Genomic DNA, 19,269 nt, shown 5'->3' with positions numbered 1-19,269 from the left:
CCCTTCTAAATCAAATCCGACCTTCACATGAACAGACACTCTTAAACAATGCTAAATTATGAATGATGACTTGGTGATAGCAACTATAGTGAACAGAGACTGAAATCTCATTTAATGTCAGATGTGAGGTCAGAAGCTGTCTGCCTCCTGAAGGGAAAAGTAGCTCCACTAGTAAAATAGCCTCCTACTTCTTGCTAAGGCAAAGCTCGTCTGTGTTTATGGATAAGCATTTTAAGTCTATACAGCTATTACTACAGTAAGTAATGGACAGGATCTATGTCATAGTACAACCATAGTAGCTTGGGTGTAACAGTACATGTTAAGTACCTTGTATAAAAACAGAACCCAAGTCTGCAAATCTGTAGTCGTGTGCAGTGCTTTTCTTTGAGAGGGATCCCACTGACTTCCAAGCAGACTGTTTTTGTCAGTAGGGACTAGTCATGTAAGGGTTTGACCGTTCCGGTTCTTAATAGTATGAGTATGACAGCAATTTTTTAAGGAAATAGTCTTCCTGGTGAACTGGAATAAATACCTCTTACCACCAGTACAGTGAGTATTTGTGTGGTGTCCATCTTTGAGTTTATAACTATTATTTGCAACCGATCTCTTTGTTTGGAGGGAATGTCTCTTCCAGCCTCCAGTGCTCTGCAAATTAATGTAATAAATATTGCAGTGGCAGCTGGTGGGCTGAAATCAGATTCCTCTCTCTCTGCCCCTAATGTGCTTAAGGTCATACTCTTTGGGATGTATAATAATTATACATCCTTTGCAGACACCCTCACTAGTTCTGAGGCCAGATGTTTTCTTGTGTTATCCTCAGTGTATCTTGCTTCTCTAAAACCTTTGTAAATATGGGAAATGGGTGCTAAATTGCAATTTAAGATACACAAGCCTCCAATATACTCCAACATACATGCACATTATTAACTCAAAATTAAAGCTTTTCCAGTGAATTTCCAACTACACCATCTGTTTAATAAACAAAAAAGAAAAGAAAAAGGGAAATCTCCATTTAAGCACACACTAATATCCAGGCCAACCTTCGCTCACATACCTTAGCACCTGAACACACGCTCAGATTCCATGGCTCCACAACAAATTCACTTTCTGTCCACTCACAAAGCACTCATCCAGTTCCACTCAAAAGCACCTTAACTCTGACCACAGCTAGATGAAGAGATATTGCCTATAGTCATATTTGCGGTGGGAGAGTTGGTGTGCTAAATCAAATGTGTTAAACTTGTAGTTTTGAGAGTGGTATGGCAGATTTGGGGGTGTGCATTGTGGGTTATTCTATGTTGGATTTGAAAGTGAGTTTGTAGTGCACAAGGCAGGGAGTGAGCCAGGAGTTCCACTGCTCAGCCCTATCCCCAGCCCTCTGACGGCATGCAAGCTCTCACACATATGTATTTTATGTAGCCTTTTTGGACTATGTTAAGCCCAGAGCAAACATCCCAGGGCTGGGGACCTAGGGAGACAGTGTTGGAGAATAGAAGTTTTCTATGAATATTTCATGTTCTGTAAACCTCCATGGTGAAAAATAAAAGTTAAGGTGAAAAAGTCAAAAGTTTGCATTCTTAGTTGTATATTTTTAAAAATTGCCCTGTGTTAAGTTTTCCTGTGGAATGTAGCCATGTGTGAAATGTCAAGTATGTGACTTTTGACAGTGCTCCTTAAAATAATTCATATAGGAGACTGATTTCAGGGATAACTAAAGAATTTAACAACCTCCCTAAGTAGAAAGCTAAACCCAATCCTTCACTATGAAGGCACTAGAGTACTTTCTATTATATACTTAGGTTCCTTCAGTAAGATAACTTTTGAGAGTAAGGGAAGAAAAAATTGAATCTATATGACAGACTAACCTGACATTTAGTGACCAATCTTACAGCACCCATGCAGGCAAAACTCCTATTGATTTATGGTTAAATGCTGCAAGATCAGGCCCGTTAGAGAATTAATGCTTTCTTTAATGATCTTTTGATCCTTTTCCCTCATTTACCATATTGTACTGTGTGTGTTTCTCTCCTGCCTCCTTGCAGCTGAAAATGTTATCATAAATATTGGTACACTTGTTTAATATTGTACTTGGCCGCAATTGTAATTCTTCCTCTCCAAGAGGATTATATATGAATGTCTGTCATATCAAGGCCTCTGAATGTCTTATCAGTCTGAATATCAAGGCCTTTAAATGTCTTATCAGTCTGAATATACATCTATAAGCAGTTTTTACAGCTATGTGCAGAGAAATCTGACAGAGGAAGAGTTGGTAGAATCTCCCAACAAGACTTTGCACTAAGTAATTTTTTGTGTGGTCACAAATATGTTTGTATGCCTTGTAGTAGCCAGGCTATTTCTAAGATGGTAGTTTATTGGAGTAAATTAGTAATTAAAGAGCAGGAAATACAGGAAGCATTCAAAGCAAGAATAGTTAATGGTGACATAATGCAAAAATTCATCCATCACAACAAGGTATTATTTTAGATGAAGACATCTGAATATTTAGCTGTTGAATACTTAGCCAGGATACATATTTACTGCACCTATAAATTCTCTAAACACATTTCAAGGGATACAGCTATACATTGAACACTAGCAGTTTTGCCCCATCAGTTTGTTTGTTAGGGAAAAATCCTTAAAAATAAACAACACTCATAATAATTCTCTACTATTTGAACACTAAAAAGTAGACATCAAGAGGTCATTTCATAAAGCAAGTTATTTTATTAGGCAGGCAGAGCTGAGTGCACTTAGATTATTGAAGATTTACATTCCAGCTTTACATTGTGGCTTGCATAAATTCAAAGATATTCAGCCCACAAGGAAACCTGCAAAGCAGATGAGATGGAGATTTATCATGAATTGGGCTGTTGAAGTTGAGGGGAAAAGCCTCCATTCTTTGTTGGTTGGTTCCAGAGCTGAGGTACCTAAACATGGGCTTAGGAGCCTTCCTACAAGAACTTGCTTTAAAAAATGAATTTCTAAAAGGTTGCCACTCCACTCCCGCAAAGTAGGGGTCACTTTGTGAATAGCCTGGAAACTGGCAGGATACTATTGTCCTCACAGGCATGTAGCAGTTCTCCAAAAAGGGCCATATTTTTGGAGTTCAGTGTACCCACCCTACACACACCCACATCATATACCCTTAGAAAGCATATTTTACGTTCATTTAGATGAGGTATGATGCGGAGCTGACAAGTGGTGTTGTAAGCCTGTAGGTGAGGTAAAACAATGGTATCCAAAATGAATGTCGTCTTTTTTGTTGTTGTTTGTTTGTTTTTTTGCACAGTTCCAGAAACACTGCAACAAGATTAGGACTACAGATTTTACTGTGAATTTTAGTACCTTCATATGGTGTTTTTGTCAAAACTACCAAATGACAATATATTAAAAGATTTTTATTGATTCTGTATGTGCAAGTTTTTTCCCCCAGAAATGATGAAAGTGTTTAGCATGTGGCAAAAATGGCAGATATCAACATTTTGCAATATACTAACATGAAATGTTTTCACATTGCATATTCTTAATTGTCAAAGTATCTAACAAGTGACTATTATAGTTTTTTATATTTTCAATTGAAATTTTCTGACCAGATCAGTCTCTCACTGACAGTTGTATACCAGTAGCAGTATGTAATGTACCCATAGTTTGAATTGCACAGTGAATAGATATAAATGTATGCGAATTCCTAATGTAATGCTTCTCCATTTGTAAGTTTTTGTACATACAATGAAGCATCTAGTCTACCTGGTATAAGGTTTTAATTTGTTGTTGCCTATGCATGCAGTACTAGCCTTTGAAATATTCTAGAAATTAACTTTTGAATTCTGTGTCACTTATGCACAGGTCGATATTAATGTTAGAGATGACAATACCCAGCTTCATGTTGGGTTTCAGTCAAAATGCTCACTAAACAAAATGGCAATCTGAAACCAATATACTTTGGGAATCTTACCTCTACACAAGTTACACTAGGTGAAGATATTGAGGATACAAGTCCCCTAAAGCTTACATCAGAGAAGAAGGGTCTCCACAAACTTTGAAAAATGTGCTTATTTGTCAAGAAAATCGCAAGAATGCAAAACTGTGAAAAGCCACCAACGCTGGACAGAATTCTATGCTGGTGGCAGCAGTAGCCAGGAGAGATTAATTGTACTGGTGGCTATTGGATGAGTTTTCTAGTTTAGATTCCTTGCCATCAATACTCTATCACAGGGTTTGCTTTCAGAAATGTACACTCAAGTCCAATTTGGCATGTCAGAGTTGTATTGAACACAAGATGAGAAACTTGACGAAATAGAAGCATTTGAGAGAGCAACCAATCTAAGAGAGGCAGCACTTCAGAGAGGAGATGGCATGTTGTGCAGAACGTCTGTGGAAGATGTGATTGAGAAGGATGCTGTTTATCATTCAACATGCCTTTTTTTTCCCCTACATGAGTAAAATGAATCTAGTTAATGGCAACGATACATTGCATTTTATCAGCTGACTGAAGAGAGAGACAATGGTCTTATGTATAATAATAATAAAGCTCTTCTCCTGTCCAAACTGTTACAAAGATATAAAACCCTGCTTCCCTCAGATGCAGAAATTGCAAATTGTAACAAGTTACAGGCAAGATTAGAAAAAATACTGTGGTTCTGCAATTTAATTCCAAGCACAGCATGGACAAGACACGTCTACCATTGTTCTGTGTAGTGCAATAACATTAGCTGACACTCTCCAAGTTGCTAGTACCCTGAAACAGAAATTTAAGTCATCTAAATGTTTTGTGGACGCTCTTCTGGTGAGTGAGTCTGATGAACAGCTTTCAAGTAAACAAGTTTTCTATAATTATTCTTTAATTCTTTGGTCTGAAACAGGCAAAACGATAGTCTCAGAATATTGTCCAAAGGTGATTGTAGTTTAGAGGTAGTTACTTTTGTGGCCCAGTTGGTGAAGGAGTTTGTCCCTTGGTGGTTAGATAATGAGGCACATTATTCAGCCAGCAATGAGTATCCTCCTTCCAAAGACATTCAAAGAAGGTGCTTCTCAGCTGCAGAGTGCATAGTATTTAATATTTCCAAAATTATCACACCGCTGCACATGAGCCTTGCTGCACAGCTACACCAAGAGTTTGGGTCACATAGTTTATTTGACATACTATGCCTTCATGAATTCTGCATCAATTATGAGTTGAGGTGGTTCATCACTAGTGCTGCAAAAAAATGAAGTAGAAAGACTCCAGGGAGGTATATTCATTCCAAATAGAATTGTGTCAATTCACGCTGGTGGAAATCTCGTCCATGAAGGGGATGATCATATAGACATAAAGGTAGAGACCATTGATGGAAAGAATACCGTCTATTCGATGGCTAGAGTGGTATTTCAGAAACAGTCTGCAGTTAGTCCAGCCTCACAAGAAATATTACTGAAGCATGGGAAAGAAATGTCTGAAGACGCCGAGTCCTTACAACATATCGTTAAAGAGACTGATGATACTGTAACTCAGCATATGCTAACACTATTGGAGGAATTTCAGCCCTGGGTGCATCCCCAGTTTCCTACATTCAAGTTCGGGGATCAGTTTCTCTCATTTTCCTGAAACTTCATACACACACACACATTGAGGAATTTGATCCTTAATGTAAGTAAAAATTGTCTTTATTTTACAACATATCAGAACTATTTTAAAATACACTGACAGCTGTCCTAAGGGAGCAGCAAAATAGTTTGCCTTGATAAAAGTGCTTTGCCTCTAAAGATCAAAGACTATTGTATGAAAAACATAGAGAAGTTAATTAAGATAGTGTGGTTGCCTGTTAGAGACTGTCCTTAATTCAGGTCTCCCAATGCTAGTAGCTTGATACATTGTATCATCCAAAAATACCTTTATGGTCACTATGATGCCAGTGGCACAGCACAAGAGACTGGCAATCTCTGTTTCTAGGATAGTGGTTTGAATCCAGCAGACCTCTGCACTGACCACAAAACACTATCATCTAGTTCCCATACCGTGGCCTATGTGAGATGGAGATGGTGGATTCAGTTTTCTAGTGGCTGGCAGTTTGAGGGAGGTAAATAACTAAGAGAGTCTCAGGTTGCTAGTAAAAGTCCATGTACAGCTGGTATGCTTTGGCTGGCTAGTGTAGCTATTCTCAGGAGGAAGACAAATCTGTGGGGTAAAAAAGGAATATGCCTCCCAGGTATCAAATAGGCTAGCATTTCAACAGAATTAACTCCACTGGAAAGGGGCAAAAACATGGGCGTGAGGGGTGAGAGGGATGACCAGGCTAATCCACATGAAATCCAGTCTCTGTTTGTCCTATACTCTGCCATTCTTCAGGCTAGCTCAATCTGACCCTGGAGCACAATACAACTATCCAAGGCTGACAATTTAGTTGTATGCAGCTAGATAAATCAGCCGCAAGGGCGTGCTAAAGAGCGCTGCAGAACGAGGAGCGGGATGGGAGGTGTGATGCTGGGGTTTTCCCATTTTGCAATACTCTGGTGGCTGGGATGGATGGGCCCTTTTTTGTATTAAGAATGGCCTCGGCTGATATTTTAAAGGGGTTTCGGGATTGAGGGTGTAATGGGGGAACGTGATGTCCCAGTATAAACAATGAGTAGAAATGGTCGCAGCAAAGGCTCTGCGCCATGCGGTGCATGTCTGTGTCCGGCTGGATCCCAGCTGCTTGCACATCTGGGTGCCGTATATAAGAGGAGGAGGGTGTGTGTGAGAGAGCGAGCCTGGATCCAGGATCCTGCCGGTGTGGCGTCATTTACTGCCGGGGGCGGTGGGGGGCACGTACCGGAGCCATGTCCCTGTGTGCCCGTGAGACCCCGAGTTTAGCAGGGTGGTTGATGGGGAGGGGGGCGGGAATCCTGTCCTGGGCATGGTGTTAAGGCGGTGTGAGTGGCATCCTGCCGCCGGGTTATTTAGGATGGGGCCGGGGTAGGCTTGGGTGGGACTCGCCTGTCCGGGTGAGAGCGAGATCCTGGGTTTGTTTGGGTGTGCTGGGGAGTGTGTGTGTGTGTGTGGGGGGGGGGGAGTTATGTAATGTGAACGCGTGCGGGGGACGGGGGGGACGACCTGCCGAGGCGATTCAGGGTGGGAGCCCCTGGGGAACAGCGGTGTGGGGGGAAGGGAGGCTGCAGGGTGGATGGGGTGGGGGTGGGGGAGAGGGGGTAGGCGGGGGGGGGGGGGGCGATCTCCGCAGGGCTCGTGGCTCGGCGCGCGGGGACTCCTCGGCGAGGCGCGTTGAAGAAAGGAGGCTGCTTTGTGCGAGTGACTGATGCAGTGTCACAGCAGCGGGGGGGCGGGAGTGGGCGGGGACTTTGGGGGGGGGTCTCCTGCCATTGCCCGGCTCAGCCTGATTCGCCCCCCCCCCTTTTTTTTTTTTTTTTACTGAAGTCGAGCAAAAAAAAGCTAAATCTGCTGCCAGCTCCAGCCCGGGAGGCGCTGATCTGAACGGGTCCAAGGAGATCATTTTTTCCTGCGAGGGGGAAAAAAAAAGCCCTGATTTCCGGTCACCCTGCTGTCGTGTCCTCCCCCCCCCCAAGATTTCAGAGGTGCGGGCGAAGGTTGCCGGCAGCTCCTGGGGGGAGGGGCACAGCTCTTTGTTCCCGTCGGATTTGGGGAGCAAAGGAGGGAAGAGTGGAAATGTACCAGGACGCGCCGCAGTGACAGCTCCCCGGGTGCTGAGTGCCTGGCAGGGGGAAGGGGAGCAGGGGACCAAATGACTGTGAGGAAGGGCGCAAGCGGCTGAGACCTGCCGCTCCCGGGACTGAGCTGCGAGCCGCGGGGCTGGATGGCGTCCGCCGCCGGCCTCCGGGATGGCCCCCGTCCCTAGAGCCCCGGGGCGGCCGGCGGGGAGCCCCCGCGGGAGCGGGCTCGCCATCGCGGCGGCTCTGGGTCTGGTGCATGGCCGGGGGCTTTGGCGCGCCGGCGGCCGCTCGCCGGGACGGATGAGTGACTGCAGCCCGGCCCGGAGGAAGGTCTGCCGGTGGGGGAGGAGGAGGATGGCGGCCGCGGGGCCGGTGTGTAAGTGTCCCCGGACCCGGCTGCCCGTAGGGGGGGCCAGCGCCTTGTGTGTCTTTGTCCTTTGCTGGCTCTACATCTTCCCCGTGTACCGGCTGCCCGACGAGAAGGAGGTCGTGCAGGGGGTGCTGCTGCAGCAGGGCAAGGCGTGGAGGAGCAACCAGACCGCAGTCACCGGCTTCAGGTACCAGCCTCCCTGCCCCATGCCCAGGGGCAGCCAGGGACAGGCGGAGCGGAGCGCAGTGGGCCCCGTGTACAGCCCCCCTCCCCCGAAAGAACCCAACTTTGTTTGCCACACTCAAATATTTATCTTTATTTAGCCCCCTCCCCCCAGAGTTCAGATACAAACACTTGGCGTCTTTAACTAGTGGGGGGCTGGCTAGACCCTTCTGCTGTGAAAAGTTTTTTTTGAAGGGGTGGGGGTAGTGGTTTGATATTTTTGGGATCCTGAGTGGGGGAGGGCTAAAGGAAGACCCATGTTTCTTTCTTTTCTTCTCCAAATAAAACCAACACCGAGGTCTCTCCCGGGAAAGCAACGGGCGCTCTCACTTTTCTGGCTGTTGCGGGCTTGGCTGTACCCCGGGATCATGCCACGCTGCAGTGATGCCTTTTGGCCCCTAACAAAGAAAAAGCCCTTCGTGCTCCCCTGGCTTGTTGATTTTTCAATGTGTGCCTGAGACACCCGAGTGTGTTTCCAGGGATTGGGAGGGAAGATGTGTAAGCAACTCCCCCAACATTGGAATCAAAGCTGCAAGGAGACCCTTGCTGAGCACTTTATTATGCAAAACATGTGGCGAGTCTGGTGGGTTATTTTTGTACATGTCTGTGCATCTCCAGAGCCCCGCTCATCAAAGTGTAAATTTCACCTTCTCCAGCTGCAAAGGGAAAGGTGAATGCTGCAGTTAGGACTCATTGAAGGACCAGGCTCCTGCTACTCAAGGGATTTTCCAATGAGTCTGGTTTGAAACTAGGTACAATGTGGGTCTGCGGTGCCTTGAAAACCACTCCCATCTATTGGCTAATCATATGATCTTTGGGAATATATAGCCTGACTTCTTTTTTTTTCTCTTGCTTCCAACCCCCTCCTGGGGTGCTGAAACAATTTGTATAGTGGGGATGCTGAGAGCTATTTAACCAAACTGTAAACTCTGTATATGATGGAAACCACTTCAAGCCAGAGAGTGCAGCAGCACCCCCAGCATCACTAGTTCCAGCACCTTTGTCCCCCATCATCTGGCTTTCTTCCTCTCCTCTTGGTAGCAAATGGAAGATGAGGGAGTATTTCCCTCCAGAAGGCCCTCTATCTGTAGTGAGTGCCAGAATAAATCGTGTCTGAATGTCAAGGAACTCTTTTTCAGAACACTGAATTGTTTTCTATGACATGATCCTTGCAGTGCTTCATTTGTAATGAAAGAGATGCCAGGGATCAAGCAATTAGGTGCAGGGGCTTACGTAATTTTTTTTACTTTCATAACTGATGTGGCAAGCTCAGAGAAACTGGGGCTATGAACTGCCAACCCTACAGTTGCCAGGGCTCAGCCCTGTCAAGCCCTGTCACAAATTAAGCACTGCATCCTTGAATGATTTTTAGATGTAATTCAACTTTCTGAAATCTTATACTGGGGCCAGCCTAGGATGCAATTACTTTAGGTCCTGTCTGCCACAATAACAAAAACTTTACCGATCATTCAATTCCTTAAAATCAGATTCTTATCCTCTGAGGCTTTCAGGGAATATAACCAATCTTGGGTGATATAAGGGGGTATTTGCTAATATCAGTTCACTGGCCAGGCATGACAGAAGCTACTTCTTTAATGCAGAGCTAGCAATAACAGCCAAGCAGCTGCAGAGGACTTTGTTCCATACTATTGAGAAGAGAATAAATTCGAAAATGCTTCAGTCTGCAACAAACAAGGCTGATCTTTCCAGATACAGGTTCCTCTTCATCCCATCTATGCACAGGCTCCCAGTTCCTTGTTTGGGTGACTATTTTTTGGGGGGTGCCTGGATAGGTGATGTGGGAAATAATTTGCTATATGACTTTTCAGTTTTATAAACCAACAGCTGGTTTGATGACTGCACTGGTGCTACAACTTTCAAATTTAACCTTACTTTTTAGCCATTTCCCTCAGACTGTTTATAAACACCAGCTTTTGGTGCCTCCTCCACTTACTTCATTTACACTTGCATTTTCCCACAAACCCCTAAGCATAACTGATTATTGCAAAGTTGTTTCTTTGAAAGGAAGAAACTTGCCAAATAAAAAAAGTTGTTGCTTCTGGAGACAAGAAGCTAATGGGGACGCTTGCGTTGGAAATTATAAATGGAAAATATACCAAAATAGTCAAGTGACTTTAAACTTTCCCTGTGTGCATTTGCTCCTGTTAATTTTGGTGGCAGGATATCGTGTTAAACCCATGACAGTTAATTTTTGTCTATATTGTAAAAGTATTAACTAAAAGAAGGAGGCTTTTGCTTTACATGGAAACTCAAGAATCATTCAGTTTTATATTTAGGGGAAGGTGTGCTTAGAGCCCCTCATTTCAATTCTTACTGGAAACCAATTGAGGTTATGAATAAACATCTCCTTTGCTCTTGACTGGGGGTAACAGGAAATGAGGCAGATTGAGTAATTAATTGATGCCACAGATGTCTTCTGGGACTATCTGGGAATTGAACCTAGATCTCATAAGTCCTTGTCCAATGCCTTAGCCACAAAACTACCCTCCGTGCACCATGTTCCCAAAGCACTTGATGCATGATCTGGCTCTTTCCTCAGCACAACCTCCTCCTTGTGCAAATAGTCTGTACTCCATGCACACTAGTGGAACTACTTCCATCAGGACTACTTGCCTGTGTGAGGTTTTGCGGAATCAGTTCCCAAGTGAGAATTTACCTCTTATAAATACAGAAGTATCACTCTTGTGCGGCTCAGTATTTTAGTTCCCTATCTGTGTTGTCCCATTGGCTTTCAATGGGACTACATGCATAAGTAAGGACAGCTCATGCCAGTAGTAATAGTTGCAGGGTCAAGCCTTTGATCTGGTACATTGAGATGACTACGTATTTTAGGCACATATTTTAGGCTTTATTCTGCAAACCTCACCTAGGTGAGTAATCCTTACTGCACATCAGCAGTACTGTGCATCTGAATAAAGATTGCTGATGTACTTAAAGCTTTGCAGGATAGGCCCTTCATTAGTAAGGTGTAATTTTAGTTTACTGAGATTGGGTATGATCTGGCATTCCTTATTTAGATACGCCTTCTTTTGAAGTCAGTGGGAGTTTGATCTTGTTAAAAGAAAAGGAGTACTTGTGGCACCTTAGAGACTAACCAATTTATTTGAGCATAAGCTTTCGTGAGCTACAGCTCACTTCATCGGATGCATACCGTGGAAACTGCAGCAGACTTTATATACACACACTCTTGTATATAAAGTCTGCTGCAGTTTCCACGGTATGCATTCGATGAAGTGAGCTGTAGCTCACGAAAGCTCATGCTCAAATAAATTGGTTAGTCTCTAAGGTGCCACAAGTACTCCTTTTCTTTTTGATCTTGTCAAAGAAGAGCAGAATAGCTGCCTAGCATTACCATCATTCTTGCATTCTTGCAGTTTAAAGACATTCGTAACTGAGAATAGCCAAAGTGACTGCCATGGAACAATCTCTGTTGATCTCTGACAAACCATGAGTAACTTTCAGTCAGTCAAGTGGAAAACTGCTTACTCTTGTACTTCTCAGATTATATGGTGGCAAAAATATTATTTATAGGTATGAGACAAAGTCATTACAAGTCACTAATTAATAATGACTCGTCTTTTTCCTGTGGGGTTTAATATTACATCCCACTTGTTTTGTGGCTTCTTCAGTTTTTTAAGGGCTCAGTCCCGCAGTCCTTATTTAGGCAAAACTCCTGCTAACTGTGGTACTCCAAACTGCTTCCTTTGTTATTACTTAGGTAAACAAAATAAAAGAATACGTTTTCCTTTCTCTTTTTTGTATGATTATTTCACTTAAAGTTATTGCAAATAATGAAAAGATCTATTCCCACATTTGATCTGCTCCTGAGGACAAAACTATTACTAATACTCAGCATCACTAAGCATCCAAATAGCCAAAGTGCTATGTATAGTTATAGGCAGGGCTGGTAGCACCACCTATTGTTAAGGATGCTAGATGTTCTGCTTCATTCAGTGCACAGGGTGTAGCTATTTGGGGGATGAATCAAGGTTGTGAAGTGAAGAAGGCTGTTGCCTGTAGGAACCCTTTCATTTGTGGCAGAAGTTAGAAGGTTTATAGTGAATGAGGCAGGGGACAGCAGAAAGAGAAAGGATGGTCTCAAGATTAAGGCAGCTGAATGACACTCTGGAGAGCTGGAATTATTTCTTGCCTCTTCTGTGATGCTGGGCAAGTCACTTAAACCAAACTTTTCACATGTGGTTATTAATTGCATGTTCATCATTTTCTGGGTGCCTGACATGATACTTCAGGGTCTGATTTGCAGAAGTGCTGAGCACACAAAGTTGTAGCTGAAGTCAATCAGAGCTTTTCATTGAATGTATAAAGTACTCTGAAAAATCAGGTCCTAGGCATGTCAGATTGGGCATCCAAAGTAGTGGAAACTTTTGACCTTGCCTCAGTCCTGGTCTACACTATGAATTTACTTTGGTATAGCTTCATCTGTCAGGGGTGTGAAAAATACCTAACCCCCGGTATAAACAGCACTAGGTTGATGGAGGAATTCTTTATGTAACGAGGCGGTGTGGTCCCCCGCCGCCCTGGAGAGGGACGAGCCCCTCCGGACACCAGAGTGGGTGGGACCAGAGAGCTCTGAGCCCACCTCCCAGAAGGTCAGGCTCAGGACAGGAAGTAGAAAAGCATGGCCCCAGAGCTGACTTGGGGTGCAGCCGCTGGAGAGGCCAGATGCCTCCGGCTTAGCTTCCGGCTGGGAGACCTTGGTGACCAGCAGCGGATCTGAAGACTGGCCCACCCAACCAATGCCCGACACTGACCAGAGCCTGGAGGAGCTGCCAAGCCTACCCCTCGCCAGTTACCCTGAGGGCCCCCTGGTGCTTGAGCCCCCCCGAGGACACCGTCCGGACCCAGGTACCTCTAGAGGGGGAGTTAGGAAGTGGCCCGGGGCAGCTGACCCTAGTCTGGCTGCAGCACTGCCAGAGCCCATGTCAGTGTGTTGCGGCCAGGATCCCCCCAGACACAGCAGCGGGTCTTCGGTTGCTGCTAGGGCCCCAGGCTGGGATGCAGTGGAGTGGGAGAGCCTGCATCCCCCCTACCACCCAACTTGTGGGTGGCAGTCTCCTCCCTCTCCCAGGCCCTTTGGAGCCAAGAGCCTGAGCTTGTTGTTAACCAGTCTTAGCTCAGCCCCTGCCTGAGGGCTTGAGCCACTGACTCCTTGCGGCCCCGCCCTGACCCAGGGCCTGGGCCCGTTACTTATAAACTGCTGCTCAGCCCCTGCCTAAGGGCCTGAGCCTTTGCCTCACTGTTGCCCGCCCTGAGCTAGGGCCTGGGCTTGGTAATTGTAGAACTGTTGCTCAGTCCTGTCTGAGGGCCCAAGCCACCAGCCCACTGGCACTGACTGCCCACGATTGGGCACGACTAACTGTTTTGTGGTACCTCCCCGGTCACCCCAGTGAGAGACTCCCGTGACTGGACTGATTCCACGCCAGCACTGGTGAGAACATAACGAGGCAGTGTGGTCCCCTGCTGCCCTGGAGCGGGACGAGCCCGGCTAAGCCCCTCTACACTTCAGTTGACAGCTTGGGGAGGTGGATTACTTACACTGATGGGAGTGATTCTCCCATTGGCACAGGTAGTTCTACACTGTAGCATTTTAAGTGTAGACATACTCAAAGTTCCCTATTTTGCAGATGGGGAATAATACCTTCCCTTCCTCACCTCCCAGGCGAGTTAAGGTAAATTCAATATTTGTGACTCACTTGGATACTATAGTGATGAGCGCCACAGGAGAGCCCATGTGGAGATTAATAATTTTATCTTCAGAGCAGGGTTTGAATAGTGTGCAGCCAATAAACGCTGTGGACACACATTGAATGAGGATAAAACAAAATATAGAACAGCTGGTAATTCAGTTAGCACCATCCATACTGTGCAATGAATGAGGCAGGGATCCTGGGGGAAAAATAGTATGTGATCATGTCATTAAAGACTATAACTTGCAGTAAGTCATTCTACATTCCAGTTTTTTTTATTAAACATAGTATTTAAAGCAATGTTCTCCTTTTAATGTGCTATACAAATGTTAACATCAAATCAGTGAAGATTCTCTTTAGCCCCATCTGCCACTATTTGTCCTTGAGGCTTGGTCTACACTACTAACTTATATCAGTATAACTACATTGCGCAGGGGTGAGGAAAACATACACCCCTGAGTGACTCAGTTATACTGACCTAACTCCCAGTGTAGACAGTGCTATGTCGATGGGAGGGCTTCTCCCATCAACATAACTACCGCCTCTCCAGGAGGTGGATTACCTACACTGACAGAAGAAGCACTCTTGTTGGTGTAAGTAGTGTCTTCATTGAAGCACTACAGTGGCTCAGTCTTCCTTTTACCTCTGCAGCCATCTGTCACAGAAAGCTGACGCTGACGATGTGCCGGCGCAGCCAGTCTCAACAAGCCAGATCTGCCCCTTTCACTGGGAAATGTCTGCCCCAACTGTGACAAGATCTGTGCATCGGTCTCATTAGCCACCTGCAGATCCAGCAGCGATAACTGGCTATCACCCTCAAACGATGAGGAATCGCCCACTTTAGCGGCACAGCTGCATCAGCGCAGTGTTTTAAGTGTCGACAAGCCCTTAGATGCATTCAATGCTAGTTGCATAACTGTTACTTCTCTGAAGGTGTGTTTCAAGGTAAATGTGAGGTTAAATTGCATATTGCTCAAGTTGATTAGTAAAGTTTAACCAATGATTAAATTATTTTACAGGGCAACTAAGTGTGCTTTTTTTTTGTGACCAGAGTGAATAAAATGTATTTGAACCTATTTACAGCTGGAAAATACTAGACTAGGACAGCACTGCTTCAGGGTTTGGTGACAATTCTCTAAATACGTCAAAAATATTCATATTTTGCATATTCATTTTGCATTTTCAAATGGAAAGATCCTGTTCATTTTACTCATCAAATGGGACTATTCGAGTGTGAATCCTGTACAATATTTTCTGTTAATATTCACATTTTAAATTAATTGGGTCTGATTGATAGTCACAGAAAGTAAATACAAAAGGGGCATGAAAACATAGTCCATAATAGTATCTTGATTAGTATATCGGATACGTCTACTATCATGAACAGTATCCTTCCTCAACAGAGGAGTGGGGGCTCAGTGATGTGATAGGTCATCTGCATTTGGTGGTAATATTTTTATATTGTATTAGGTGTATATGAGGTAAAGAGAAAAGACAGACGAAGCGGGTGAGAAGGGAAAATGAACCACAGAGAGATTTACTGGCTAATGCAAGGTCACACAGGAAGCCTGCAACAGGGCCAGGAACTGAAACCAGAACTTCCCAGCTCCAGCCTACAGCTGTAACCATCCTTCCTGTCTGTTCCCTTAGTAGTATTTCCTTTGATTCTATATGTTCCTGTACATGGCTGACATACAATAATGAACTTTTATTCTAAAATCTACTTTTACAGTTTTGCAATGTCACTTTTCTTTAGATTTGTGAAATATTTATTGCGTTGACAACTGTGCTGTCTTCGTTCATGCCAGAATTTGATGCTTAATGTCCTCTATATGTTTTATTGGGGGTGTGTGTTTCTTTTTTTCTGCATGGAGACTGGATGAAGCCAGGACTCAGTAATCTGCAAAGCAATAATTTGCCATTGATTTCTATAGTGTTAATTTGAATCCAACTCTGTTCGGCAGAGACTGAAAGTTGTTATCATCTGATAGCTGTTCAGTGGTGAACACGAAAAGAGTTAGTGATTTCAGTCTAGTTTCTCTTGGATATATGATCACACCAAAAGGGCCAGGGATTATGAATTATCCTTTTGCTTTTAGAATTTATTCCAATACATTAAGGCTTAATCATGTGGGGAAGTTGTTTGTACTGCTGTAATCTGTGCTGTACTGATTTCTCAAGCACTAAAAATACTTAATTTTAAATCTTTCTGTGTATCTGTTTCTACCTCTCTCTGTGTGGTACATACAGATCCTAGGGTATAAAGACAATACTTAAGTTTTTACATAAGATGCATAAGCTAAAATAGTCAAATGTGGGGACATAAAATTAAATTCACATTAAGGCCCATCTGGAAATCATGATGCTATTACTGAACTGCTAAATCACCCGCATCTTCCAGTGAGGTCAATAGGAGCTACAAGTGCACAGCACCTCTGGAAATTAGGCCACTCTTACTGATGTGCCTAAATTTGGGGTTAGGTTCCTAACTTTAAGTACTCAAGTTTGAGAAATTTAGCCTAAGAACTCATATGCTGAAAAATGGAGGCAAAACCTACACAAACAGCTACACATAGTAAGATCTGAAATGTAAACAAGCCAGCCTTGGCCTCTAGATCCAGTTAGATTTCTGGTCTTCAGGTTTAATACCGAAAATACTAATTTTTAAATAGTCTCATTTTTACAAATTGACTAGATTGAAAGTTGCGTGTCTCTTTAACTGTGAATTTCCAGACTTCTAAATGCTTTGTTTTTTCTAAATGTAACCTTAACTCTGTTTCTAGCTTTTGTTGTTTTAAAATAATTACCTTACAGCACTTTTGTACAAATTATTGCTATTACAATTAGATCACAGAGGCACCTGCAAGCCCCTGCTGAGATTAGGGTCCCATTGTGCTAGGCTCTTTTTACAAATGTGTAATAAAAAACATCCTTACCTCAGAGTTTACAGTATATACAGTGACAAGACAGAGAAAGTTTGGGAGGGGGAAAGGAGCTCTTAAGGTACCTAACCTTAATAAAGATTGTTGTTTGGGAATAAATATGGCAGAGGTTTTGAGCTCCAAAATGACCTGTCCTATTAGCTTTGACCAGAAGTATATTTGGGATGAATAAGATGGAAGAGGGGAAATCTAAAGACTCTAACAAGGATGTTTAGAATGATTTTTCCCCAATGTCCCTTTCAGGAACAAAGATGTAAAGGGGATGTGAACTCAGATTCTTCTGTTCAATATTCACTTTAAGGTGACAGGAGATAATAGGCAGCAGAATTTCCACTATAGTTTTTCAAAGTAAAGACAACACAATCAGATTATATTGATTTCTCCCTCCACAACACAGTGCACACCAGCATAGAAGACTGCCTTCTGACCATTGTTTTTATAGATTTTTAAGCAGACTGCAGTGAATTCTCCAACCTTTTCTATACAGCTGCTCCGAGTTACATAGAGGTTTACTTCCTTATTTGCTTCAAGAATCATTGCATCTCCTGTGTGGCTGCTTTGAATATTTCCCACTTCCTCCTCTTCTCTAGCTTTGCCCATCCTTCAGCTTCCTTAGGCCTCTCTTGTTTGCAATGTTGTTGTTGTAGCTATGTTGGTTCCAAGATATTAGACAGACTAGGTTGGTGAGGAGAATATCTTTAATAGCAATGGTTCTCAACCAGGGGTCCGAGGCACCCTGGGGGGCCGTAAGCAAGTTTCACGGGGGTTGCCAAGCAGGGCCAGTGTTAGACTTGCTGGGGCCCAGGGGAGAAACACCTCTTCTGCCCCTATGCCTGAGGGCATGTTGCCTTCTGCTGGAAAGTAGCTAGCCTTAGCCCTTCCCATACTTGGAAGAACACTGCTTTCCTGTATTACAGAGTCACAGGAATCCTCACCCACCTCAGTGGTTTCTGAGATCCCCTGCCCCTTGTCTGGGCTCTCCTCTGGGCCATATTTCTCTCTACTCCCTAAAGCCGGGTCTATCTGGTTCAGCTGCAACGTGCTGGCAGCTAACAACCAGGACAGTTTTCTCCCTGGCAGGCATTACACACTTCCCTCCCTTACTGACATGGTGTTGCCCCCAGTTGCAGTGCAGGAGTTGGTCTCAACCACCCTCCCACCTGGAAGCATGTGGCTTTTCCCTGCTGCGGAAGAATCAAGGAGACTCTCTCCCATTCTCTCAGCAGTTCTTGAGACCTTACCCTCTCCCTTGTGGGTCCCAGATAAAACTCCCTCCTGCTGCAGGCAAATACTTTAAACTGAGCTACACGGAAAAAATCATTACCAAGGAGTAGGTTGACTAGGAGGTGTTCTATTACCCCCACAGTCAAAACACTTTCCAAACCTTCCCAAACCACATGGATTTTAGCTAGTGGTATGAGGAATCTGCTTTTGCCCACCCCCACAATCTCTGCCATTTGGCCAGGCAACATACTGGCCTTTGGGACCATACTCTGCTTAACCAGAGAGATCTGGGCCCTTGTATCCCTCTGCCCCAAGTACTCCCTGCCATCAATTTGGACAGCCTTAACATGCTCCATATCTGGTTCTGCGGAGGCTAACCTTACAAAACCAATATGATAGGTTTCAATTGCTTGGGGGGGGGGGTTCTGTATCGAGGACAGCAGAACTAACATGAGCTATTGGTTGCCTGCTTCCTCCTAGCACAGGGCATTTATTCCTCAGGCGATCAGTGGAATTACACTGATAGCACCATTTGGGATCTTCTGCTTTTACAGGAGATCTGGGATCAGGGTTAGACGAATGTTTTTGGGAAAGAGAATGTTTAGGCTCCCAACCCCCTTCTCTCTTTCCAGGGGCAAAATGGGATCCTCCCTTCCCACCAGTTTTAAGCCCCTCTTTCTGTGGCCTGCCCTCAACAGACGCCTGATTCTGTTTGAAGGCATCAGCTAAAAAAGCCATCTCATCCACAGACTTTATATCTTTGTCCCACAGACACTGCTTTACATCAACTTTACATATGCTTAGGAAATGCTTCTGAGCAACAAGATCCAACATTCCCTCAAAACTTGCCACCTCCTTACCCCTCAGCCATGTTCCCAACGAATCTTTCATTTTGTTTATATATTCCCCATTACTCATACCAATATCCCTCATGGCCCCACAGTATGCCAACATTTTTATGGCTGACTTAGAACAACGCTTCCTCAGCTCTCGTCCCCTAATGCCCCTACCCTACGTGCGCTACATTGATGACATCTTCATCATCTGGACCCATGGAAAAGAAGCCCTTGAGGAATTCCACCATGATTTCAACAATTTCCATCCCACCATCAACCTCAGCCTGGTCCAGTCCACA

The 19,269-nt window shown here is 44.2% G+C and overlaps 1 protein-coding gene across 2 annotated transcripts in view; it reads left to right on the top strand.

The window, feature by feature from the left end:
• Positions 1-7,407: 7,407 nt before the first annotated feature.
• The window catches only part of ST8SIA1 (ST8 alpha-N-acetyl-neuraminide alpha-2,8-sialyltransferase 1), a 181,970-nt gene continuing 170,108 nt past the window's right edge, over positions 7,408-19,269 (top strand). For both annotated transcript variants that reach the window (XR_014709188.1, XM_084611296.1), the window contains exon 1: positions 7,408-8,204. Coding sequence is in view for 1 of the 2 variants with exons in the window: in XM_084611296.1 (XP_084467422.1) it covers positions 7,816-8,204 (389 nt within the window). In the remaining variant the exon portion in view is untranslated. The remainder of the gene's footprint in view (positions 8,205-19,269) is intronic.

The sequence above is a fragment of the Lepidochelys olivacea genome (assembly GCF_965140295.1).
Source record: "Lepidochelys olivacea isolate rLepOli2 genome assembly, chromosome: 1".
NCBI classification, from domain to species: Eukaryota; Metazoa; Chordata; order Testudines; family Cheloniidae; genus Lepidochelys; species Lepidochelys olivacea.
This window is presented reverse-complemented; position numbering and strand designations above follow the sequence as displayed.